Source organism: Heterocephalus glaber, unplaced genomic scaffold (assembly GCF_053883595.1).
Source record: "Heterocephalus glaber isolate CG9 unplaced genomic scaffold, H.glaber_assembly_v1.0 deba00001472, whole genome shotgun sequence".
NCBI lineage: Eukaryota > Metazoa > Chordata > Mammalia > Rodentia > Bathyergidae > Heterocephalus > Heterocephalus glaber.
Genome location: NW_028258315.1, coordinates 6,806,839 through 6,834,216, shown reverse-complemented (window position 1 = coordinate 6,834,216; position 27,378 = coordinate 6,806,839). Strand labels below are relative to the sequence as shown.

Genomic DNA, 27,378 nt, shown 5'->3' with positions numbered 1-27,378 from the left:
GAAAATGTGGTATCTACACATAATGAAATACTATTCAGCTATAAAGAGAGATAAATTTGAGACATTTGTAGGAAAGTGATGCATCTGGAAAATGTTGAATGAACCCAGTCACACAAGTTTAAATACCATATGGTATCTCTCATTTGAGTGAGACAAGGTTCAAAAAAGAGAATAATAAAGGATGGCTAGAAGAAGACAAGGGATAGATCTCCTGAAAATGAGAAGGGGTCCAGGAGACTGAGGAGGAAGGGAGAGGGTGAGGGGAAGGGGAAACAAGCAGAATTAAACGCCATGCACAGGAATTAATAACCTCAATTAATGGAAATACTGTATATCAGAAACATGAGCTAAGAATAATAACAGCAACAAGAATGAAAATGGAGGAAGATCGAGGGGTGGAGGGAGGGGTTAGTGGGAAAGGGACTAAACAGGGAAACAGGCTGTGTTATGGACATGCACCCACTCCCCAAGATGAAGGTGGACACCATGGACTGCAAACCTGGACTAAGGAAAGAACTTGGAGAAAGTGTATATTTTCCTCTGTGTCTTGGACAGTGTGAGTGTGAGGGCTCCCACTGCCGAGGTGATTCACTGTTCTGGGAAAGGCTGTTGAGGGTGAAGCACATATTCAGGGAGGCCCAGGCTGGAAGAACTGCAGAGAAACGAGGGGAACCCTAGCTGATACCTGAGCTGCCTTGTGGCTCAGCAGTCACGTGGCCACCCACATCCCAGTACATCCAGGCTGGCCTGAGGTGACGTCTCTGTCACTGTAAGGGGTGCGGCCGCTCTATCCCAGAGGGCTCTTCGTCATTCTGCTCCGACCCTTGCCAACCAGTTTCCCGTGGGTGCCAGAACATCCTTCAGAAACACAGGGGAAAGGATCTACACAGGGAGGCTGGCATTCCCTCAAAACGCAGAGAAACCCTGGCAGGCAACGAGCTGATTGGAACCGGGTGATCACTCTTCAGAGTGTTCTTAGGTTCTGGGGCACAGAATCATCCTCAACCGCACTGGCTTTTCTGGTTTTCCTTCCTGAAAGTCTGCTGTGTACAGGTTTTCGCAGTGTCTAATGGTGATTTTTGAAACAGTAGCGAACTCTGTTTATAAGAAGACAAATAAATCTGGGTTCTTTGATGGACTGGCGGGGCCCTCTCCATTCCTGTACCTCTACTCACCCCAGACGAGGCTTAGGATGTCTGCTCCCCTTTATGCCCCGACTCGGCACTGCCAAATCCATGCCAGGCCTGACTGTGTCCGTCAGGGTGTTAAACGCTGATAATGACTGGCCTTTTCTGCTGCCAGGGCTGATCGTGTTTTAACAGAAGACTCCTACACGCTGAAAAACGTTCTCAGCTTGCAGGAGTGAGACACATGGCGAAGATAAAAGCCCCAGACAGGACGTTAAGAAAAAATATCTTTGGGAACAGAGAAAGTATTTTTCTTTTTCTCTTACATCGCGTCCTTAGTGAAACTCTTTTGTATGCGTGTATTCTTTTGGCCATGCCAAGGGCCAGAATCAGATATGGAAATTCTGTGTTTTTTTGGGAAATTCTGATTTCACCTGAACTTTTAGTATCGGCATCTCCCCCTCCCCACACACTCAAGTTCAGGTTTAAGAGAAGGGCAGGGGGAAGGGAACAGTTGAGTTCCAAGCGCTGGGAAGGCCGGAGCAGCTGTGGTGAGGGGCTGGGGTGTGTGACCCTGTGACACACACAGTCTCCTCAAGGCCTCTCCTAGGTGCAGGAGAAGGAGCGGGCAAGTCTTGAGCTGGAGGGCATGGCGAAGGGTTGGATACTTGCTCTTCATGCACCTAATGGTGCCATCCCCGATGTGCTCCCGGATCTGGCAGGGCCATAGGTACCTTTGCTCCCAAGGGCTGTGGGCCTCGGTGGGGACATGGCTATCATTTTGTTTTTCTATGACCCAGAAAACCTCCGATGCTGGTTCTGAGGTGGCAGGCCTTTGTGCCCAGCTATTCCAGGGGTTTAACGGTACCCAGGCAGGAATCGTCAGCAGCTAATGTTTCTGAACTGTCTTTCCTCCTGTGGTCTTTCATGTAGCAGCACTTTTCTGGATATAACAATGGCAGAGCCTGAAGTTGACCCACTCACTGCTCTGCAGGCCCTCTACACGTGCAGGAGGGCCAGGGACACTGGAAAGACAGGGGCAGGGCCGAGGCTGGGGAGGGACGCAGAGCCCTCCGTGCCATCTCCAGTGGGTGGAGAGGCAGAGAGGACTCCTGAGGTGAGGGCCCGGGCCACAGGATGGCACTTGGTCCCTTACAGAGGCACTGAAGAAGGTGTTTCTGCATGGGAGTGAATGTGTGCACTGCGGACTGTGGCTGCTTAGTATCTCAAGGCCTTGCAGCTCCATGGAGGCAGGGGCGGTGTCTGCTGCATCCTAAGAGGACAGTTCCGGGCCTGTTCAGTGTTCCTTCACAGTTCCTCAACTGAACACAGGAACGTGGGCTGTCAGGTGCTAAAGTCAGGCTCGGGGGATGCTACGGTTTGGACACTGGATGTCCCCTGAGTGCCATGTGCTAAGGGCTGGCACTTTTGGGAAGTGATGAGACCTTTAAGAAGTGGGGCCCGGGGGAGGTCTTCAGGGGCTGGGGGACCCGGGCCGCTGCTCTCCAAGCTCCTCACTCCTGGCTTTGCTCACCACACCCAGCCGTGCTGAGCTGCCTCACCCCCAGCTAAAGCAATGGGACTGACTGACCAAGCATGGAGTCTCCAAAACCGAGAGCCCAGATGAATCTTTTCTCTTTATAAATCCATCATTTCGGGTGTGTGTGTGTGTGTGTGTGTGTGTGTGTTACAGTGACGTAAAAGTGCATAGCTTGGAAGATGAGGTGGGTGAGGGTTTGCACAGCGAGATGATGAGGGCATGTTGGCCTGCTGCTCCAAGGGCACAGTGTGTGGAGCTTCGCAGCACTGAGTCCAGACCGCGTCACCCTCCTGGCTTTCCTAGACCTGCTTATGCCGCTCCAGAGGCCAGAGCTCACGTCTGGAGCACTGTTTGTTTGTTTGTTTCAGTACTGAGGATTGAACTCAGGACCTTGCTTGCAAGGCAGGAGAGGCACCACCCAGCTAAACCCCTGGCCCTCTGGAGCACTGTTGGTGGGAGTGCAGACTGGTGCCATCACTGAGGAAATCAGTGTGGAGATTTCTCAAAAAACTAAAACTAGAGGTTCCATTTGACCCAGCTATTCCCCTTCTTGGTATCTTCCCAAATGAAAGAATAAAAGAATCATACCACAGCGATATATGTGCACCCATGTTTACAGCAGCACAGTTTGTGATAGCTAAAGCTTGGGAACAGCCCAAGTGCCCATCAACTGATGAGCAGATAAAGAAGATGTGGTTTTTTATACAATGGAGTACTACTCTGCCATAAGAAGGGCAAGCTGCAGATATTTATAGCCAAACAGATGGACCTGGAGACCATACTCATAAGTGAAATAAATCGGTCATACATGTTTCAATACCACATTGTTTCTCTAGTGTGAGAAACTGAAAGTGGAAATAAGGACTGAAATATATAGTGGATGTTGGAAAATGGGAAGAAAATGTTCAAATGGGAAGGAGAACAGGGAGGAGGGAGGGAGAAAGGAAGGAGGGGACAAGAAAAAAGTGAAAATAGAAGAAAAAATGGAAACAAAGCTTTTGTACATAGGAAGGGGAGGGGACTTGAGGGGAGAATGGGATAGAATAAAATAAAATTTATTAGAAAAAGGAGATGACTTTTAATTACAATGTTATATTGAGATTCTTTGAGAAAGCCATGAAGCCAGTGTGGGCTGCATTCTTTATTTTGGGGGCCTGAGGGGAAACACTCCTAAGGACCTGAAGAAGAGAAAGCCGAGGAGGGGCGGCTCCTTAGGGAAGGAGGGCGACTCTTCAGTGAAGCAGGGACACCTGAGGCTGCTCAGGGATGACTGAGGGGCTCCTGAGAGGCAGATGACTTTGGGGGCTTCGAGCCGTCCACAGCGTCTGGCACCTCTGACCTGGAGTTGAAATTCGCAGCTGGACTTGTTGGGAGGCCTCTTCGCAGAGCTCCTCGCTGTCACCAGCTGGCTCTTCTTCCAAAGTAGGCTGCACCTGTGGACTCTGGCATGCCCATGAGTCTGAGCTTGCTGCACTTCTGCTGCAGCCCAAGGTCAGGAGCAAATGACAGTGGCATTGGCACAAGCCACAGTGGCACGTTTTTCATTATACAGTTCCAGCAAAATCTGGTATTCTCCCTGCAAAAGACACAGGTGGAGTGTTGGCATGAGACCCACAGTGCAGTCAAGCATTGGACAAATACAGCCAGCCTGGCATACCTGAGGGCTTAACATCCACAGAGGCAGCCAACCTCAGATCAAAAATCTCCCCAAAGTGCACCTGTCCTAAACATGTATAGACTCTTTCTTGTTGTCATTGCCTAACCAATGTGGTATCACAAGGATTGACATAGCACCTACTCATATTAGGTATTAGATGTCATCTAAAGAAGATTTAAAGTATACAGGAGGTACTGGCCATTAGAGAAATGCAAATTAAAACAACACTGAAATTCCATCTTACCCCAGAAAGAATGGCCATCATCAAAAAATCAAATAATAACAAATGCTGGAGAAGCTGTAGGGGAAAAGGAACCTTCTATGTCATCATTGGGAATACAAACTAATACCACCACTATGGAAATTAGTATGGAGAATCCTCCAAAAACTAAATTAGAAATTCCATTTGACCCAGCTATTCCTCCTCTAGGTATCTTCCCTAAAGAGTTAAAGACATCATATTACAGTGATATGTGCATAACCATGTTTATAGCTGCATAACTCATAATAACCAAATATTGAAAGCAGCCTATATGCCCATCAACAGATGAATGGGTAAAGGAAATGTGTTATTTACACACAGTGGAGTACTACTGTACTGTAAAGAAAGATAAAGTTGAGTCCTTTGTGGGACAATGGATGCACCTTGAGACCATAAAGTTAAGTGAAATAAACCAGACACACATGCTTAAATATCACATGGTTTCTCTTATATAAGAAACTCAAAGTATAAATTAGAGCAAAATCAAAGGTAGATGATAGGAAATAGGGAGATGGATGTTTTCAAATGGGAAGAGGACTAAGAAATGGAGGGAGAAGGGAGAGAAAGGAGATGAAAAAAGAATTGAAATGTGTTATGTACACGTATCAACTCCCCATAAGAAATGTAAACATTATGTACCACAAATGTACTAATGAAAAACAACGTGTACAAAAGGATGTGTACAGATTCCATACTGCACCATTTTATATAAGGGACATGGGCATCAGTGGAATTTAGTGTTTGAAAGGCCCTGGAACAAATTCCCTGTGTATACTGAGGTCTGCTGTGTTTATTGAGCATCACTGGGGATGAAGTAGAGCATCCAACGCCTAGCCTGCGAGGCTTGGAGAGATGCAAAATCCACGAGATAAACTATGTGGTTGAGGTGTGCACGGGACCATTGCTGGTTGCAGTTTTAAGTAAGGTTGTCAAGGAGACCTGCTCGGAAGATGACATTTAGACAAACAGCTGAAGGAGGTGCAGGTGGGCACCACACTGCCATGGGCCTGATGTCAATCTGGAGGCTACCAGGGCTGCAGGGAAAGGAGGAGGGAGGGGAAGGCAGTCTGGATGTCCACAGGAGGCTGACTTCTAGGGTTTCCTATGACTTTTGAGGCCGAAGATTCCAGCCTGAAAGGGACTGGAGAGGCATTTCCCCAGAGGAGGGTCTGATCTTTTTTTTTTTTTTTTTTGGTACCGGGGATTGAACTCGGGTCCTTGCACTTGCGCAGCAGGTGGCGAAACCACTGAGCTAAATCCCCGGCCCAGTCTTTAATAGGATCTCGCTGGCTGCCATGCTGGAAAGAGGTCATGGGCAGAGAGGATACAGCTGCAAGCCCAGGGAGGAGGTGATCGATCAGTCATCCAGGTGAGAGTTGGACGACTTGGTGGAGACAGGAGAAAGGCTTGGGTTCTGGATAGACTTTGAAAGAAGAGCCTCTGGGATTTGGTGAGGGTCCCCACATGGATGATAGAAGGGAAGAGATGGAGTAAAGGCAGCTCAAGTACCCGGCTTGTGCAACTGGAAGGATGAAGTGTCATTTGCTGGGATGGAGAAGACCCCTGGAGGAACGAAACCCAACAGCATAGAGCCAAAATGCTCTATCGGAAAAAGTAGCGCCACCTTTCAGGCTCCTATCTGGCAACAGCACCCCGGAGAGGGCCCCCTTACATCTGCACTTGGCATATAGTCACTGAGAGGACACCACGCCAGCCACGCCTGGTGAGGAATTGGAAAATTCTGCCTTGCTCTCTGCCGAAGCAAGCTTCCCCAACCCTGCCATGCACAGGCGGTTGTGTCTGTGGACTCGTTGGTCTCAAGAAGAAAAGGCTCAGGGTGGTGCAGGGTGGTGCTCAGGGGCAGTGGAAAACAGAGCAGAGGGACTGAGATAGAAGTATGCACAAGAAATGCCTGGCACATCTTTGAACTGCCTGTCACCCGGAGGAGGAAGGGAATTTAATCTGTACAAAGCCAGAGGGAAGGAATAAATCAGGCCACTGGATAGGAGTTGTAGCAGAAGCTGTTCTCACTAGCAGAGAACAACTTTCTAACAATTGACAAAGGCTCAGAAGGGAGCTGATGCCCCAGCACTGGAAACTGCATCCCACAGAGGCAGGCTGGGCTCTGGACAGTGCCGTGGGTGTGAGGATTGACTAGAGCAGTGATGGCGAACCTTTTAGAGATTGAGAACCCAAACTGCGACCCCAAACCCACTTATTTATCAAAAATGCCAACACTGCAATTAAGCCTGAATACTGAGAACTTAGAAAAAACAAATCCAGTGCTCAGCTGCTGGGGCGACTTGGCTCGTATGCTGACAGAGAGGGCTCCGCCTAACCGCCGTGGCACATGTGGCAGAGGTTCACCACCACTTGATTAGGGCAAACATAGGCATCATTCACCTTGAGGATTCTGCACTTCTGTAGGTCAACTATCAGCCAACTATAGTGTTAAAATTCACGTTGGGAATTCTACCAAGGCAGTGTAAAGGTTAGAGAACTAATAATGAGTAATGGTCAGCTCAGATTTACCCTGATTGCATTTCATCGCCATCATCAGCACCACCATCATCATCACTAATCATCACCATCATCATCACTGTCAGAACCATCATCACCATCACCATTATCACCATCACCATCACCATCATCATCATCATCATCCTCATCCTCATCCTCCTCCTCCTCATCATCATCATCATATCACCATCACCATTATCACCATCACCATCATCATCATCATCATCATCATCATCATCATCTCATCATCATTTTTCTTTCTTTTTTTAAAAAAATTTTTTGAACTCTTCCTTGTAATCAGAGCCCTAATCAGAATTATCACTGGCATTGTCACTACATTGGCTTTGGCTCATGTCACTGTAGCATCTCCTTCACTGTATTAGCTTTTTTTAAATTAAATTTATTTATTGGTGCATTTTAGGTATATAATACAGTTACATTCATCACTGGAATCTTGTACCTTTACATGATGCATCTTGGTTCTTATTTTTTTCCCCATTCCCCTGCCCTCTCTTCACCCCCTCCACCCTTCCCTATTTACAAATAATTTGTTTCCATTTTTTCCTTTTCTCATATTTTTTCTTTCCCCTTCTTTCCTTTCCCCCATCCTTCCCATGTCCCCTATTCCTTTAGACCTTTTCTTCCTATTTCACAATATCAATTATACATTTTGATCCTTATTTACACTTTTAGTTTTTCACACCAGAGAAACTATTTGGTATTTACACATGTGTGCCCTATTTATTTCACTTAAGAGTATGGCCTCAGTATGCGTCCATTTAGCTATAAATGTCTCTAGTTTCTCATTCTTTGTGGCTGAGTAGTACTCTATTTTGTAAAAAAACCCCCACATCTTCTTTATCCAGTTGATAGGCACTTGGGCTGTTTCCAAGTTTTAGCTATTAAAAACTGTGCCACTATAAACATGGGTGAGCATATATCACTGTGGTATGATTCTTTTAATTCTTTGGGGAGGATACCCAGCAGAGGAATTGCTGGGTCAAAATGGGACTTCCAATACTAGTTGTTTGAGGTATCTCCATACGGATTTCCACAGTGGTTGCCCCAGTCTACACTCCCACCAGCAGTGGAGCAGGGTTCCTCTTTCCCTACAGCCCTGCCAGCATTTGTTATTGGTTGATTTCTTGATAGCAGCCATTCTTTCTGGAGTGAGGTGGAATCTCAGCATTGTTTTCATCTGCATCTCTTGAATGACCAGTGATACTGAACATTTTTTCATGTATTTATTTGCTATTTCTACTTCTTTGCCTGAGAAATGTCTGTTCATTTCAGATGGCCATTTTTGAATTGGGTCTTTATATTTGGGGGGTCTGATTTTTTTAGTTCTTTATATATTCTATATAGTAGATCTTTGTCTGAGGAACAGCTGTTAAATTTTTTTCCCCACATTATAGGTTGTCTTTTAGCTCTGTTGGTGGTTTCTCTTGCAGTGCAGAAGCTTTTTAATAAATGATATCCCAGTTGTTGATTCTTTGTGCTAGTTCCCACGCTACTGAGGATTTGTACATAAAGTCTTTTCCTATGCCAATGTTTTTGAGAGTTCTACCTAACTTATCTTCCAGCAAGTTTAGTGTTTCTATTGTAATATTTAGATCTTTAATCCACTTCAATTTTAGTTTAATGCATGGTGACAGATAGGGGTCTAGTTTTAATCTTTGGCAAGTTGAAATCCAGTTTTTCCAACACCATTTATTAAAGAGGCTATTTTTCCTCCAGTGAGGATGGTTGGTTGGCTCCTTTGTCAAAGATGAGGTAGCTGAGTACGTCTGGAGTTGTTTCTGGATCTTCTAATCTATTTCACTGATCCTTGGATCTGTTTCTTTGCCAGTACCATGCTGTTTTTATCACAGTAGCTTTGTAGTACAGTTGCAAGTTGGGAATTGTGATACCCACTGCCATGACTCTATTGCCTAGAATTTCTTTTGCTACTCTAGGTCTCCTCTGGTTCCAGATGAATTTTTGGATTGTTTTCTCTAATTCTGTGAAATATGCTGTTGGGATTTCAATCGGGATTGCATTGAATCTGTGTAGCAGTTTTGGAAGTATGGCCATTTTCACATCATTTTTCTTTTAACTCTATGTGCATGTATGAAATTGTTGAAAATGAAATGAACTTTTCATTATTGTTTTGTGAGCCTAAGAGGAGATGTAGACTAGAAGAAAAGGGTTCTGCACAATGGATTATGAGATAGATATACATGTTCTGGTGTAAGAGCTAAGAGTATTTAGGCAACTCTGTTGATCTTGATCCTCCTACCTCTCCTTTTATTTCTGTCCTCCTTCTTCAAGAATTGTACTGTATAATACATTAATTCAGGAACAAGATAAAACAAAAAACCAAAACTTTACCTTAAAAATTTCAAATCCAGGATTATTGACTGGGCCAGCATAGTAAACCTGCTCTGAAAAAACATAGAAAATGTGGATATCATTATTCAGTCATCTGAAACAAAATGCTTTGCTCATATTATCTGTGGTTGCACAGATGGGAACAACACGGGGTGGGGGTAAAATAAGAGCAGCCACTGATATAAGTGTTTCAGTTTCCAGCTCTCCACCTGCTCTTCATTCATTCATTCCTTCATTCATTCATGCAGCAGACATTTATTGAACATCTACCATGTGACAAGCATTGAGGATCTTGTGATGGAAAAAAGTCTTTTTTCCCACATGTTGCTTATAGTCTAACGAGGAGGCTGACAATACAGAAAGAACTATACAATATGTAGATTGTAAAAAGGGCAAAAAGAAAACCTGTAACGTGAGAGAGGCAGGTAATGTGGGGTGGAGACATCAGGCAGGAGCTGGGATGCACAGGGTTAAATTCGGAGACCACCCCTTAACTGTTTGACCTTGAAAGTCACTCTCTCCTGTACTCAGTTTCCTTGTTTTTAAGATGAGTATGATAAAATGAACAACAGTGCCCACCTCATGGGGTCCTGAGGAATTAAAACAGTTAATGTAAAACACGAATAATGACACCTGGGAAGTCCTGGATAAATGTTTGCTCCAACTAGGAACTGGGAGATGCCATTTTTGATAGGCTGATGGGTCAGTGTTCAGGAAAGACGTTTCTATGGAGATGTTTATGCTGAGTCTTGACTTGGGGTGCAGGTCAGTGGTACAGCATTTGTCTAACATGTGTGCGGCCCTGGTTTCTTTCCTAGAATGAACAAGGGAAGGAAGGAAAGAAGGAAGGAAGGAAGGAAAGAAGGAAAGTGCTCATCAAGAGTTAAACCTGGAAGGAGGAGAATAAGTCAACCACCTGGGACTGGGAAAAGAGAATTTTAGGGCAACAGAGTATGGACAGAGGCCCTGGTATGAAAAACAGTATCGGAAATCAGAAGGGCATAGGGCAGGTGGGTTTGCTGAAGTGCAGAGAACAAGAAAGACCATGTTGAAAAAAACATGGAAAGACTGAAGGGAGACAGACATTTCAGGAACTTGAGGATGTGGTAGAAAGTTCAGTGGGAAAGGCATTGAAAAGTCAAGGGAAAATACCTAGTTTGTGTTTTGCAGGAACATTGGGTAGTAGGCAGAATGGTGAGGAGAGGTGGAAGGAGAAGCTCTTCAGTGGGCATGGCGAGTGATGGATTGGTGAAGGTGGTGGTGGAGATAGAGGTGGAGAAACGCTACTGGGATCATGGGGGTGCTATATTCATCAGCAGACGAGTTCAGTACTTCATGTGCTGTTAGGAAGTGCAGCCTTATAGTCAGCTGACCGTGGACTGAGTCTACTTAAAACACGATCCTCCTGTAAGTTGTGGATGTCAGGTACTGTGTCCAGTAATGGGAAATTGACTAATACAGTGGTATTGTCAATCAGTAAGATGGACTCACTGATGATTTGGATATGGAAGGTGAGGGTCAAGGAGAGCTTTAACTTGAGCATCTGGGTAGATGGGAGTGACATTTATTGAGATGAGGGAAGCTGGGGAGGAAGAAGTATGTGTGTGTGTGGTGACCAAAGAGCTCTATTTCTGAGAGATGTTTAATAGATGTTTAATAATGGGCCTTTAAAATCTGATGGATATAGAAATCTGCAGGTGTAGGGAAGAGGTAGGGATGGAGCTATGCCTTTTGTAGTCATTAGCATGTAAATTATGATAAAGGCATGGGACAAGATGAAGCCCCCATAGGGAAACAGAATCAATGGACAGTTGTTATGATTTAGATCTAAAACGTCTCCCCAAAGTCTGAAGTGTTTGGTAGGTGATTGAATCAGGGGGTGACTGGGTCAAGGGTCAGAAGCACCCACGAAGCTCTCCAGCACGCAGAGGTTTAGTGGAGAAATCATCCATGCAGACTAGGAGACAGCTGGTGAGGCGGAGGTCATTGGGGGAGTGTAGGTTTCTGCGTCTTTTTCAAACAGGAGGGGATGATCAAGAGCATTGAATGCCACCACTGCAAGTTTGCTACCACATGTGCAGAGGCACGCAGTGGTTTTGGCAGCATGGAAACCATTTCCTGATCTTGGCAAGAAAAATTGGTGAGGTGAGAATAAATGCCCAAAGGAAGTGGGTTAAAGAATGATATGGAGGTAAGAAAGAGTTTCGTTGCAGAGGGGAGCAGCAAAAAACGAATGCTAACTGGAGAGGGTGTGGAGTAAAGAGTGGTTTGTTATTTTATTCAGCATGGAAGCCAGAGCTCAACACTTAGGTGAAGGGAATGATCTTCAGGAAGGAAAAATACAGAAATGCTAGAGAGTGAGTAAGTAAAGTGAAAAGTTTAAGAGGGCAGGAAACAGAGCAAACTCTTCTCCATTCAAAGGGGCTTTAGGTCTGGGGGACCACTGAAGGATATTAGGGACACAGGGATAATTCCTCCTTGAAAATGCCTCTGTAATACAATCTGAGGTCTGAAGTTTTAATAGGAGACCTGTTCTTAGTATAGATTTTGGCTTTTGTTAAAAGCCCATGTCCTTAACATACTTATCTTTCTGTCCCTTGGTCAACTTCTAGTACCTTGCAAGTATGACTTGCATACTTGGTGGGTGCCACGCATTTAACCTCATTGCACTAAAAGTCTGAATTCATTTTTCAAAGGAAGTCTCCATGACTGTGTATCTCTTAATGATAGAGTCAGTTCTGAGAAGTGTATCTTTTTGTAGTTTCATTGCTGTGGAAACATCCCAGGCTGTCCTGAGATGGCTATGATGTCACCAGGCAATCAGATCTTATGGGACCACATCATATATATGGTCTGTCATCGACTGAAATGTCATTATTTGGCACATGAAGATATTTTAGGTTCAGGATAAGCAAGAGTTGTATTGGAAAGTGCTGCTTTGCATCATGTGGTGTTGGAAACCGAAACATCAAAGCTCCAAATCCTGTCATTACAGATCTTCCAGTGCAGCTGGGGAAGATGCAGTACAGTGTTAATTGTAGCAAGAATCTGCTGAGCATGGGGTGGAGCTAAGTGCAGAGAGTTCAGAGGGGCTTCCTGCTGGGATTTGTCTGCAATTCTGGTGTTCGCGTGATCTGAGGGCACACCATTCAGAGTGCCCCAAATTATCTTTTCCCCAGTGGGCACTCTCTGGCTGAAGCTGGGCGGTCAGAACAGAGAGACAAAGAGACCCCTGACCAATCTGTTCTGACAAAAGATCATTTCATTTCATTTCACCAGTCTCTGGGCCTGTCTCCTTCCCGGTAGGCAGTCCAGCTTTCTTACCAACTCTGTGACCCCCTAGATATACTTTCAAGAAGTTCCCATTGCTTTGTTAGATTGGGTGGATTTCTGTGGCCTGCATCCCAGGATGTGACGGCTCTGGGTATGAACTAATCAGGGTCACTCCTGCAGCCACCAGGGCTTGGGACACGGCAGGGCTTCAGAGCAGAGTCCAGAATGAGAACTGGGTGTGCCCATCCCTGTCTGTTTGGGTGGATTCCCTTGGGCCCACTTGATGCCCACTTTATGCTTCTACGTATTGCTCTTTGCTGGCACAGTGTGAACAACTTGACCTGGGAACCAGACAGATGAGTTCAAGACTCAGCTTCCCTACTCACTAGCTGAGTGATAGTGCTTAACCATCCTGCAACGCAGACCTTGCATCTGTAGAGTTCTACACACAGTAGCCAAGATCTAGGTGCCTTCAGCTGATGAATGGATAAAGGAAATACGGGATATATATGGAGTATTTTCAGCCATAAATAAGAATGAAATTCTGTCATTTGCAGGAAAATAGATGGAACTGGAGAACATCATGTTAAATGAAGTAAGGCAAATGCAGAAAGGCAAGTATCAAGTGTTTATTCTCATCTGTGGAAATAAACAATTGGAAGTAGAAGAGGGAGTTTTAAGGGAGGGGAAGGGAACTAGCAGGAAGTGGGGAGAGGAGAGAGCAGGAGAGGGTAGGATGGAGGGACGTGATCAAAGTACATAAGCTGTGTGTATGGAAGTGTCACAGTGAGACTCATTAATTTGTGCAATTAATCTGCATTAATGATTATGATAGAATATAAATAGAAATGGTTCTCAGTGGTGCGTGAAGAGACTACAGACTTTGCATGTCACCAGCAGAATGGGGACCCCAGGAAGGGTGGAAACGCTTGTATAGTTGGATGGTTGTTCACCGGAAAGTCACTTGGCAGCTCCTGAAACCCAGGATGAGACTGGGTTTGGGGCCCTGGGTTTTGGACTGGGCTTTGGAACTGCTAAGTTCTTGACCTCTGGTTTGAAAAACGGACGAGTATGCTCTCAACAGAACACCGAGAAGTGAAGTGATACCCATCGTCCTGCCGTGCTCATTCCAAGCCCCAAGATTGCCCATTTGTGCGCTTCCTCATTAACAGGTCCTTTCCCAAAGCCAGAGATTTTCATCACGTGAGGGCCCTGCTCTTTGCAGCTTCAACACGTGTGTTTCGGGGCCCAAAGAGCTCCTGAGAATAACTACACGTCAGTGAAGGGACTCATTATTTTTTTAAGTTGATGAAGCAACACCTAAAATTAAACCTTTGCTCCTTCTTTTCTCAGATCCTCTCCAATTATGAGGTTCCTTAATTAACATTCTCACACTCCAGTGCTATAAAAAGATCCTCAGTATATTTGCATCCTTTTCTTCCTCGTCTTCATTTGAATAGTTTTTGTTTGTTTCTGATGTGCAATGCATTAAAGAAATTCACCTCCCTGGTTCTGAACACATGAGTGCATTTCTGAAAACAGGTTTTATTTTTTTAAAGAGAGAAAATGATTTTTATTTTATTGTATAGTTTTGTAGTGCTGGGAATTGGCCTTGTACATGCTGGGCATGCTCTCTACCACTGAGCTACACCTCCAGCCCTGGAAATTGATTTTTAAATTGTGGAAGTAAAAGGCCCCAAAGGGTTTTGGATGAGACTGAGTGGAGGTGAAGGTGCTAGTGTTGCTCCCTGTTTCTGTTCTGTGTAAACAGCACAGATGCTGGCGTGGAGGGGCTGGCTGATGGCATGAGCACCTCCAGACAGGTTCCCTCCACTTTCTGCCCTTGCTAGAGAATTTCTTCCCATCTTCCGAGTTTGTTACAAAGCTAGCATCAACATTTAAGCATCCTTAGGGTCCTTGACAATGTAAAAATACTCAGAGTACTTGATGCCAGGTCCATTAGTGTATCCAGAACAAAATTTTATTTAAAAAGATAATTTCTTTTTTCTTTGGTGCTAGGGATGGAACCCAGGGCCTTGCGCATGCTAAGCACAGGCTCTATTGCTGAGCTACAGCCCCAGCCCTCATTTCTTTCTTGACTTAGTATTCTGAGCTCCTTTCCTACTTGCTGGGCCCAGTAGGGTAGGGCACTTATTTAACTAACAATGAGCTTGCCTGGGGGACTTAGAGAGGTGTGTGAGGCTGCAGACTGATCCCCGGGAGTACTAAAGGCTGCAGCAGGGATTCCTTGGCTGGTGGGCAGTGTGGGAGGAAGCTCCAGGCTCAGCTCAAGTCCAACTGTAATTTTTAAATCACTTTATTTAGTGTCCTGGTTTGGCAGCCTCTGCAGCTCCCAGGCCTTTTGTTTGGTTTTCAAGGCCAGGAATCAAACCCAGGCTCCTGCACATTCTGGATAATTTTATTGCAAACCTGAGGAGGCTCTGAGTGTTTTTTGGAGTCTGAGCAATGCGCACCTGGCTGCATTATCTCAGAAGGATGCTGCAGGGCCTCCCTGTAAGGCTGCACAGAAGGTCCCTGACTGAGGGGAGCAGAAATCCAGCCTTGCCATCTGGAACCAGGCTGAGTCCTATTGGATGTTTTTGGTGTTGTGTGTCACTGTCCTTCAGCCTACAGAGACCCTCCAGCCATGATGGAAGTCAGGGGAGGGGCCCTGAAGTCACCCTGGGTCAAGGGCCTGCCACTATGGCATAGGATTCTGCTCCATTGCTGATATGAGGAACAACCGGGAAGTGTTGGGTGTTAACTTCTGGAGGAAGTGCTGGGCCACGGAGCCCCCTGACCTTGAGTAGAGCAGGTAGGAGTTACCAGATGTGCTGGGATGGAGCCCTGTCTCCCTATTCTGGGGATCTACTCCTGGGTACAGCACTTGCTGGTTTTCCACTCTGTACCGAGTCCTCTCCTTCCTCTCACTGCTGCTTCTGGGCCCGGTGTCCCCACACCCCACCCACCTCCAAGTCATTCTTTCCTTTGGAGAGGATCCCAAATGAAGAACATTTCCTGGCAGAAAGTACCTCCTGTAGTTGAACATGGTCTGGCCCCACCAAAACTCATCTTGGGGCGTGGTCCCCAGCGTCATGGTGCTGAGGGGTGGTAGCAGGACAGTGAAGAGCTATCTGGGTCATGAGAGATCTGCCCTCATGAAGGGATTAAAGCCATCTCATGGGAATGAGTTCTTGCTCTCAGGTCTGGTCGCTTATCACAAGAGCAGGTTGCTGTGAAGCAGGGTGGGAGCCTTTGTCTCCTCCTCTTTGTTCTTGCGCCTCTGTGCCTTTCCTCTTTCTGCCGTATATGCAGCAACATGAGTCACTCAGCAGATGCAGGTGTGCAGTCTTGGACTTAGCTTTCAGAACTGTGAGCCAACCTAAATCTCTTTCCTTTATAAATTAAGCAGTCTCAAGTATTCTATCATAGCAATAAAAAACAGACCAAGGCAGGGCCCCTTTTCTTAATGTGTACCAAGGCTGTGTATGAGCTAGTGGTGGTCCAAGAAAACTGGTTGCCAACCCATTTGGATCTGCTTCTGTGGCTGAGATCACCTGGGGTAGAAACTCTATTGGAATGCCTGGTGCCTGCCCCTGGCTTTTGTACCAAGGATGCGGTAGAAGAGTGTCCATGCTCTGGGTTGTCTCTGTGAATTATCTGAACCTCACACTTTGGGAGAAGACTGGCGCTGAATCAGAGGAACAAGGAGGTGAAGACCACAGCTGTGCATGGGAGGAATGAACAGGGGCAGGTGAAGAAGAAGGTTAAGGAAAGAGGGATTATTGGAAGGGAGAGGGGCACAATCAGTTTTTCTGTGTATTTTCTTTATTGTTTTGGATAGAATTTTACTGCCATTGAATTGTGGACCAGCATGTATAGCCCACAATAACTAAACTGAACTGTAACTGGATTTGAAAATTGGGGTTCCTTGGCAGCAAGGGAGAGAGAATTTGAGTTGTTCTCTTCTCCTCCTACCAACCTATTTCTGCAGACAATCGTTGAATATAACACTAAAATATAGCTTTTAAATTGGTGTGCTGATTGGATCCACAGACATGGAAATGGGGAAGATGATAATGGGAGGAAAGAAAAGAAGAAATTGACTTGATCTGCAGAATCCTGGGGCAGCGCTAAGAAAGAACAACGTGGTTGGGAATGCTAAGTAGGCATTGCAGAGGGCTGCATTTCTCAGGCTGGGGGCCAGGGTCTCTGCATGGCAGACCTCTTGGCATGTTTCGTTTGCTAAAATGCAAATACCAGTGAACCTGGGGTCAGCTTGGGGTGATGTCGGGCAGCTGTGAGTTGTCCTCCTTCATTAAGTTCCTAAATGATTATTAGATGAAAGTGTGTGAGTCACTGAGTTTGATTTATGAAATTTCACAACAGGCTAAGGACTTGTAAAGAAGCTTGTGTTATCTTAGAAAATTAAAATTGCTTCTGGTCCTCGGTTATCATTAGTCCTAATATGCTAGGCTCAACTAGCAGAATGAATCAACTGATGTCAAAGGCCTGTTTCAATATGTTATTGGTTCATTTATAAATGCACTTGAATTTGAGTATGGAGAAAAAGCACTTAGAGCTATAGGACGCCTTAGCAGCCAATGTATTCCTTTTCATTTTGTTTAGTAAGAAGGAGTTCTTTTGTGCTTGATCTTTGCTGGTATCCTCTCTAGCGTGGCCATTATTTCTAGGTCTGTATTTTGCAGTTCAAGAGGAATTGTCTGCTAATTCAATAAGTAAACCATTGATTTTGATGATTCTCCATGAATTTGCAACAGCCATGGCTGCCCAGGTATCACAAGCAGGAAATCCACAGTTGCTTGAAGTCTGCAGACAAGGAATAAAACATGAAGACAAGAAAGGGATGAATGAAGGAGATGGTGACTTCAAATTTCCAATTCCATGAGAAATGCAAATGAGTATCTCTCTCTAGAAGTGCAAGAAGGCCAGGGAGACTCTTCATTCTGACCACCAGGGAATATGCAGGCTTGGACCAAAGTCATTCCTGCTACCTTGGAGGAAAAACTTCTAAGCTTCAAAGCCTCCACTGCCTCTCCAGGCACCTTGTTAAGATGCAGACTTCCACTCGGAGATTGATGATCACTTAAAGGGCTCAGGACTCTTGCTTGAGAAATTTGCCATTGGCTGCAAAAGTAGCCACATTGATTGCTAATTGAAGCTTACCCTGCTGAATTCCATTCTTAGGGCTTTACCTATATTTCCTCATTTTATCCTTATGATAATCCCATGAGATTGCCCTCATTGTATATATGAGGAAACTGAAGCTCAGAGAGCTTAAGTAACTTGCCCAAGACCACATAAGTGTTAAGTGGTAGCAAAGATCCAGCTCTCTGTAGTTTTGGCTTCAAAACTTGTGCTTATCTATTAAGTTAGTGGTTCTCAAAGTGTGGTCTGTGGAGCAGCATCATCAATGTCACCAAGAGAATTAGAAGACATGAAAATTCTCAGGGTTGTCTCCAGATGTACTAAACTAGAAACTCTGAAGTGGGTCCAGCATTCTTCAGGTGAACACATCCTCCTGGTGATGGTGATGTATGCTTCATTTTGAGAGCCCCTGTGTTGGGCTAGGCACCCCACTCTGTATTGGCAGCACTGCAGTGTGACGGCAGGGAGCAGGAAAGTCTTCCAGAGTAACATGGCTCTGGTAGCACACTGCCCACAGCTACCAAATGACAGTGGGAATGAAGATGGCAGGAGAAACTGTACAATGTTCCAGGTGGCATCACTTCCTCCATCGGTCTGTAGGTTCATCCACGGGAAGAAGTAGGAAGAGAATTTGTCATCTGGGCTTTTCACAGTGGTTGATGAAGGACAGGACAAGAAACTGGGAGTGGGAGAGGTTAACAAAGAAGCGCAGGAACCACTGGGGCAGAAGGACTGAGGGAAGGGAGCTTTCAGAAGCAGGTAGTCTGAAATGGCCCCAGAGCCCAAAGATGAGCAAACAGGTAGAACAGGATGACATGGTTCTCTTTTGGGAGAAATCAGTGGCCAAATAGCTGGAGCTTGCATTTGTTAGCCTGTGTAGTGAAAATTCAACAGCCGAGTGATGAGGCCTATGGTCGTGCGCCCTATCTCTGGTCGTGTGTTATAGATGAAGTTGTGGTTGTGGTCCCATGTCTCTGGACATGCTTTAATCTCAGCCGAGATTAATGCCCTCATGGCAGCACCTGCCTGGAAGGTGATTTGTGCCCTGTATTCCACTGTCATAGTGCATGGCATAAGGTATTTTGTAGAAAGCATTTATGAGCCACCCCCTGCCAAATCTAGGTGACAAACAGATTGCATTCTCATTGCTCATCTCAAGTTCCCTCCGTTTCTTAAACCTGGGGAAAGGGGCACAGGGAAACAGAAATAGGAAGGGTGCCAGAAATCAGCTAACCATCAGAATTGCTAATCGAGATAAAACAGTTAAGATTGGAATTTGAATAGATGTAGACAGTGCTCTGCACTTCTTCAGATCTTCAGAGTTTCCTTAGGTGCCTGTGTTCAGTAAGCACCAAGTCCAGAAGGAACAAAACTGTCACTAACAGAAGGGAAAGGAGGACAGGTAACCCACATTGAGTGCTCACTGTGGTTAAACCTCTGACTTGTGTTTGTAAGATCACTGTTATAGTCAAATCCCTTAGCTGCTGTTAGGGATAGTATCTGCTTTTTGGAAAATATCATGTCAGAATTTAAATATAACTCTCAGGGGTTCCACTCTGCTGTTCCATCTAGTTATAATGTATCCCTTATGTTGCACAAACATTTAAAGTGAGAGAGTTCAGATTTACACAAAAGATAAACCAGGGAACAATTATTTTCTAGATGAAAGAATTCTTCAGCTTGCAAGAGGTGTCACTACATTTTTAAATTATAGGCTTTTAAAATTAATGCATTTAAAATCAAGCCTAAATCTAATCTTCTTCCTGTGCCTCACACAGCATATGAAGTGAGGTACGTCTGTATCTTCTGTGTTTCATAATAGATTATGCTCCCACGCGTTTGTCTTAAAAGTGGCTTTACAGGGACGGATGCACCATGAATCAGCAGTTCTTGTGGGCATTGCTGTCTTCTGGCCTCCCTGGCATCTTTAATTCCTTGTTTCGTTGAGTGTCACCAAGTCAATTACAGATGTGGAGGTCTCAAAGAAATCATTGGCCCACAGATCCCTTAGATCCCTTAGATATACACATAGTTTATTTTATGTACTCCTTCAAGGCTTTGAGATAATTGATTTAGGAAGAGAAACATGTTTATTTTGATTGATGGTTTTGGAGGGTCCAGTCCATGGTCCACTGGCCCTACTGTTTTGGGCCTGTGGTGGAGCAGTGCATCATGGCAAGGGTGTAGAAGCACAACTTCTCAGCTTATGGCCAGGAGAGACAGAGAGATAGAGAGAGAGAGAGAGAGAGAGAGAGAGAGAGAGAGAGAGAGAGAGAGAGAGAGAGAGAGAGAGGGAGGGAGGGAGAGAGAGAGGGAGAGGGATTGAGAAATATCCTGTGATCCCCTTCAGGTCCCACTCTTAATGACCTAAGGTCTCCCCACTAAGCCCCACCTCTAAAGCTTCTGCTCCTCCAAATGATGCAGCCCTGAGAATTAAACTTTTAAATATCTGGGTCTTTGGGGGATGTTATAGATCCAAACTATGGCAGTCGGGTACAACTGATATCCACAAGTCAATCCATGAAATAATAAATTATTTTTGGAAGCCAATAACTCATATGGTGTTGGTCTGCATTGGTCTCTCCTGCCAAAAGTTGTAGAGATTTGGCCAGAACTAAGTTTGCTAGTTGATGTGTCTCTTTATCAAGAGTGAAAATCATATGTCCATTCTGTTTACTTTAGGGTCTTAATCTGGATTTTTTTCAAATCTCTACATTTATTTCCAGTTGAAAATCTCATTTCTATGTGGACCTGGATGATATATTAACTACAATTCTTCCTTTGAGCAATTTCTCCCCATTTTTTATTTGCGTGTCAGAGGGGCTTGTTATTACTTTCCAGTGGACAATTTAATTGCATGGTCAACAGTAAGTCCTGCAATTAATTTTTGACAATTAATTAATTTATTATTTCAGTCTCATTTTTTTTTTTTTTTGAAGTGAATGAGATGTTCTGGGAAGCTTCTTGAACAAAATGAACTTTCTGAGAACAGGCTTCAAAATATGCTGAACTCTTGATAAATCAGAATTTATCAAAGGACTGGGATACACATGACTCAGTTCCAAGCTAGATAAAATGAGGGCAAATCCAGACTATGGGGAAGGTCCCTATGCCAGGCAATAGTGAGAAGTCTTGGGGCCACAGGGATGGAGTAGATGGATCGGGTGAATTGGGTGTCAGGTTGCTTGGAAAGGAGTGAACATTCCCACAGTCATGCATTCTGGGAGGAGGTGAAGTCACCAGTAGAAAATGAGAACGTTAGAGGTTGATCTTAGATGAAATGATGCAATCAGGAAAGACTCCTCAGTCAGCGGCCAGAAAACACTGAAGTGCTGAGCAAAGAATGTGATGCGAGATAGCATGGCTGCCTCCCTGACTTCCCCATGAGCCAGAATTCTTACTTCCTGCTGGTTTTTATGGGCAAACCATTCTGAGTTTATAAAGCAGCCCTGCAGCTTATGCAAACTATTCTATCCCCGAGCTCAGGGTCCCTCAGATAGAGGAGGAAGCCTAGGATTTCTAAAGCACCCAGCACTTCATATCTTTTCTTAGTCTTCATTTACCCAACAATGAATCAAGGCTGCTCCTATTTAATAGAAGTCAGCAAGAAGCAGACAGAAGGCTTCTGTCCCCAGTTTGTCAAAGGCAGCTGTGGACAAAAAGGCAACAACCATTCCTGCTCCCAGGCCTTTTTAGAAAGTGCTTCTTTTCCCTGCTGGTGGCCGCACTCACCATTCTTCTTGTGAAGTCCCCAAGTCTAATTTGTTAGCACTAAGAAAGCATAGTTAAAGCAAAGCTGTCGCCTTTTCTTTATAGTCTTGGTCACTTCCCTCTTTGCTAGAACATGATATCCTGACACCCACAATTTAGAGGAGGAGAGGTTTATTTTGGCTCATGTTTCAGTTCGTAGTCACCTGGCCAAGGCAGGAAGGCAGAGTAGAAGGGACCGGTGCAGGAGAGCTGCTCACAGCTTGGAGTCCTGGAAGCCTAGAGACCAAGGGAGAAGCCAGGGAGGGAACAAACTCTTCCAGGTCAGGCCCCAGTGACCTGACTCTTCCAGCCAGACCCCACTTCCTAATAGTAACTGAGCTGTCAGCCCCCATAATCTGCTCACCTTCCCCAAAAGCCCGCCTATGAGCACATGAGCCTCTCAGGGGACATCTAGATAAAAACCTTAGCACTTAGCAACCTTGATGTGACCTTTGGTGACCTTTAGTCACCCTGGTGAGCTCCAGGGGGTACCTTTGCTCGGAAATTCTGACCACGAGCTCTGAGTCATGACTTCTCTTACAGCAGTGGGTCTCAAACTTTATCCTGCAACAGAGTCACCTAGAGGGGGTTGGCAAGCTACAGCTGTGGTCCAAATCCTGTTCCATGCCAGTTTTTGAGTAGTGGCAAGTGAAGAATGATTTTTATCTTTGTGCTTTTAAAGGGTAGAAAAAAAATCAAAAGAAAAATAACATTTCACTGCATGTAAAAATGATATGAAATTTAAACTTCAGTGCCTATAGTTAAAGTCATATTAAAGGACAGTTGTGCCCATCTATCTTCCTCTTGCCTATAACAACTTTCACCTGCAAGGCCACAGCGTGGAACATATGGAATGCAGTGGCTAAGATAAATGCTCTTTTGTTCTTTACCATAAGTCTGCTGACCCATGACCTCAGGGGTTTGTAAAACACAGATCATTAAGGTTCAATCTGAGAGTGTTTGATTCAGTAAGTATGGATGGGGACCAAAATTTATATTTCTCATCATTTCTTAGATGGTGCTGGTGTTAATTGTCTGAGGACCACGCTTGGAGAACAACTACTTAATAATGGCAGGTTATCTCCAAAGCAAGCATTTGATCCTTATAATTTGATTATGGTCTTGCCGGGGATTTAGCTCAGTGGTTCTGCAGCCTGCCTCAAAAGTGCAAGGATCCGAGTTTGATCCCCAGCACCAAAAAAAAAAAAAAAAAAAAGGGAAAATAGGAAAAAATAGGAACAAAAAATAGAAAGAACAAGAAAAAAATAGGGAAAAGGGAAAATGAAAATAGGAAAAGAAAATGAAAATTGGATTATGATCTTTAAATCCCTTTTCCAGTCTTAGTAAAGGGATGAAATGAGTTTCCCTCTTCTCCAACAGAATTTTATTTATTTTTACAGAGGATACCTGGGCTGAAAAGGTGTAGAACTGGATAGAAAATCTGCCCCATAGCCTGCTGGCTTTGCAACTTTGGGTAATCTACTCAATTTCCTCTGTGTATGGGGAAAACCAAACAATTTTCTCCCATATATTCTCAGGAAAGAATACTTCTGATCACCAAAATAGTGAGATTTTTTCCCCCCTCACATCAACCAATTGTTCAACATCAGCTGGATACCTTACAATTTAGTTCAATTCAGAGACTAACTGGAGTTAACATGGACCCCACAGGTTAAAGGCTCAGTCCCGCAGCATTGTCCTTCCCTTTCATGTCCACACCACAAGTATTAGGTTCCTAGGTTCCCAGGTTCCCCATTTCTGTCTGACTTGGCTACAACTCAGAGGATCCCACTATCCCCTTCTTGGGCTGGAGAATTTGCTTCAAGCATTCATAGAGCTCAGGCATCACTAACATTTATCAGTTGTTATACGAGATATTACAAAGAATATAGATGAACAGCCTTACAAGTGGCACATAGGGCCAGGTGTGTGGGAAGGGGTGCAGAGTTTCTGGTTGCACTACCATCCAGGCATTTCCAACTGTGCAACAACCTGGATGCACACTTTAGAGCTGATTACGGAGATGTTGTCACAAAGCCAGGACTGACCATTATCTCAGCCTCTAGGCCCTCTTCCCTTCCTGGAGGATGAGGGCAGGTGAGGCTGAGAGTTCCAAGCTTCTCATCATGGCTTTGTATTTCTGGTGAGCATTCCCCATCTAAGAGCCCACCAGAGTGACCTGATTAGAATGAGAAATGCGCCTATCCCCAAGGATTTCAAGGAATTTAGTAGCTCAGAGCCAGGAACCTGGTCAATGATGCAGTAATAGAACACAAGATTCTTCCAGCCCTCCTCCCATTGCTCAGGAAATCAATCACAAAGATTTGAGGAGCTGCCAGGAACCAGAGGTAGACATAAAATATATATTTCCTGTTATAAATCACAACATCACAGAAGCTAATAACGAGAGTTTTTATACCTCACAAGATTGAAGCAAACAGGAAATTAGTTAACACAGTGGTACCTTGGAAATATGCCTGACATACATCAAGTATTGTGATAATGACAGCTGTTATTATGAAATGTCTACCAGGGTAAGGTAGTATTTTTCAAACTTGGCTAAACATTGGACTTACCCTACTTAGTTTTGACTCAGATTGATTATCATTCAATTGGTTTGAGGTGTGGACTGTGTGTTGTGGGGTCTTCAAAAATTTTAAGGGAAATTAAAATGCAGCACTGTCACTAGAAATAGAATGAATAGAACATTGTATATATCATATTTTGTTTCTAATGGTCACATTTAAAGGGTACAAGTAATTTTACTAATAGGGCCATCATGTGTGTTGTTGTTGATAAGTAATACATTGATATCTGTTATTTGACTCAGTGTCATGGTTTGAATCTTCTGTTTCCCCAAAGATCTGTGTCAGCTGATGGTGCTGTGGGGAAGAGGTGGAACCTGTAAGACGTGGGGCCTCATGGGAATAAATCAGGTCACGGGGAGGTGTGTCCTTGAAGGGGTGTCGGGATCCCAGCCTCTTCCTGTCTCTTTTTGTCCCCTGGCTGCCACGAGGCAAACAGCATTGCTCTGCCATGTACCATGCACTTGCCAAGATGTTCTGCCTTGCCACAGCACCTAAACCACTAGAGCCAAGCCAGCGTGGACCTCTGAAACTGAGCCCAAAGAAGCCTTTCCTCCATTTTAAAAATTTCATGTACTTTTTTATTAGAACAATTTTGCAGTGTATAACGTTTGCCTCCTTGTGTGGAGTCGGTGCGCGGACAGAACACATCTTCATTCCTGTTTTCATCCTCTTCCTCTCGCCTCCCCCATCTCTTGACCCCGTGCCCTCTGAGAAAGCTCTATCTCCTTGTAATAGGGAGCTGTCTTAACTCTTTCAGGAAGATGTTTGGAAGGGGAATAGCTAAGTTCACTATCTCAGGTATTTTGTCACAGGGACAGCCAGCTAACTAACACACTCAATGTATTTCCTTCAAATATTATTTCGCATTCGTGTGGATCCTGTTTTTACTCAAAAATGTATAAGTGGAAAAGGAGACAATATTTTAAGCTGATAGTCTCAGTAAGGCTGACCCCTTGTAGTCTTGTCTGGCTTGGAGAATAACTAGTTGGGTGCGGTTTTCAGAGGAATGTGCTGTAAGGGGACGAATGTGACACCACACAACTCAGTGACAGCTGACACCAGAATGTGCTGCCCACCGTGAACACCAAGTCTGCTCACCACCTGCAGACCACTGTGGGGCTCTGTTTCATGCTTGATATGTCAACAGCAGCTTGGGCTTGGGTTTTATTGACTTCAATTCTCCATGGTGTCATTCCCCCCACCCTTCTGGACTCAGTATTAATCACTTCTTTGGATTACAATCAATTCCTGTAGTAGGTTTGAGGGTGGGTTAAAAAATTTAATAACTCAAGAAGCCTCTGAATTTAAGATGTTAGTGCCTCTGGCTTATATGATTTACATAATTATTTGTTCATGCAGAATTTGTATATCATTTCTCTGATTGTTTTATACTACATGAAACTTCCTGGCAGTTCCCCAAATGCTGGTGTCTCAGCCTGCCTATGCAGTCCCATCTCAGTAGCAATAAAGCAAATAAATGGCTGAAGGGCTGCCCAGCACTCAAATAAGGTAAACCCCAGCCTTCCGAGCTGTTCACCGAATTGGACACCCCAAGCTGTTTGAGGAAAAAGATCGCTCTTGTTTTATTAATCCTATTAAAACTACGCACAGAACAACACATCGTGAGGTTTTCGTCAGCTTGGAGGATCAAGATAATTTATTCTTTGCTGAGCTTTTTGTGTTTGCTGTGCATAAGAGTCATTTGATAATCACTTTTAAAGTGGACTTGTGTACTTTTATCCAGTCCACATGCAAATTCAATAAAACGTATTTACTTTGTCTTCACTCTGTGCCAGTTCTTTTTGCTATGCATACAGAAACAGAGATGAGAAAGAATTACTGCCTTCAAATAGTTCAAAGTTTAATGGGACACACACACACAGTAGAAATGTGAAGAGGGTTAGAGCAGAAGTAGAATTTGATGCTTCTGGACCACTCAGAGGGAGCAATTCATTTGGCTGAGGTTGGAAGAACACTTTTTAAATTAGGTCTCGATGGAAGACAAATGGGAGCAGGCACTGCAGGCTAAGGGGACCAAGTGAACCATGGTATGTGTGTGAACACGGGCTGTGGTCAGAAAGTGGCAGTGTTTTGTTGAAAGTGTTGCTAAAGGTGCAGGTGGGAAGGAAGGGGGGCAAGATGTGGCTGAAGAAAGAACAGTCAAATTTATGATGCCCGTTGGTTGTTGACGGAACTTAGATGCTGGGATTATCCCAGGCATCTAGGTATAAAGACATGAATGAATAAAGAAAATGTGGTCTATGTGCACAACGGAATATTATTCAGTCATGGAAAAGAAGGAAATTCTGTCATTTTCAGGAACGTGGGTAGGACTGGAGGGTGTGTTAAGAGAAGCAGCACACAGAAACACAAAAGCCACATGTTCTCACCTGTACATGGAAGCTAAAAAGTCGATCTCAAAGACACAGGGAGTAGAATAATGGTTTCCAGAACAGGGAGGAGAGTGGTGGAGGGGAAATGGGGAGAGGCTGGTTAATGAGTACAAGATTGCCGTAGGAGGGGAGAGATAACTTTTAATGTTCTGCAGCACAGTAGGGTACCTATGGGTGGCAACATTAACTGAATATTTCAATTGGGAAGATCAGCGCAAAGCTTGGGGTAGGCCTGGGGATGCTGGCTGTAGGTGACAGGCCGTGAAACAGCCTTTCCTGGGTGTTTAGTAGTTTATTATCAGCTCCAGGTGCTGCTAATGGGTTTTTATAAAACATCATATAAAACCAGGGAGGCTTGCAGACCAACCGGAGGTATTATACATGCAGGTAAACACACACATACACACATACACACACACACACGCACACGCGTGCGCATGCATGCACGGCTGAAAAACATGTAAAAGGCTTCAAATAACCTAAAAGTAAGCAGGAAAGTAATTCCTTTTTCAATTTCTTGCATTGGTCACATTGCAACAGGTGGAACCCACCTCTCAGGCTGACGTGGAATTGTGCTTGTTTTCCTTTCAAGCACACACCATGCACAACAACTTGGAACATCTGTTTTGTGAATCTCTCATCATTCTGCTGATAAGTGAGGTTAAGCTTGTCCATCCAAAGGTAAAGGATAGAGCCCGGACTCCTGGCCTTGGACACAAGCCCTCCGAA

The 27,378-nt window shown here is 44.5% G+C and overlaps 1 protein-coding gene and 2 long non-coding RNA genes across 4 annotated transcripts in view; 2 read left to right on the top strand and 1 right to left on the bottom strand.

Moving 5' to 3' along the window:
• Positions 1 to 27,378, top strand: part of LOC110349783 (uncharacterized) — a 135,332-nt gene that overhangs the window by 35,984 nt on the left and 71,970 nt on the right. The gene's annotated exons all lie outside the window — the stretch shown is intronic.
• Ly86 (lymphocyte antigen 86) overlaps positions 3,789 to 27,378 on the bottom strand; it is a 50,193-nt gene continuing 26,603 nt past the window's right edge. Inside the window, exons 4-5 of the mRNA XM_004847741.3 lie at positions 9,477 to 9,529; positions 3,789 to 4,243 (exon numbers count right to left, since the gene is read on the bottom strand). Coding sequence (XP_004847798.1) covers positions 4,160 to 4,243; positions 9,477 to 9,529 — 137 coding nt within the window. The 3' untranslated portion in view covers positions 3,789 to 4,159. The remainder of the gene's footprint in view (positions 4,244 to 9,476; positions 9,530 to 27,378) is intronic.
• LOC110349784 (uncharacterized) lies at positions 4,237 to 27,330 on the top strand. Its single transcript, XR_002396030.2, has 2 exons — positions 4,237 to 26,304; positions 27,190 to 27,330. It is a non-coding gene; the product is annotated as an uncharacterized LOC110349784 (long non-coding RNA).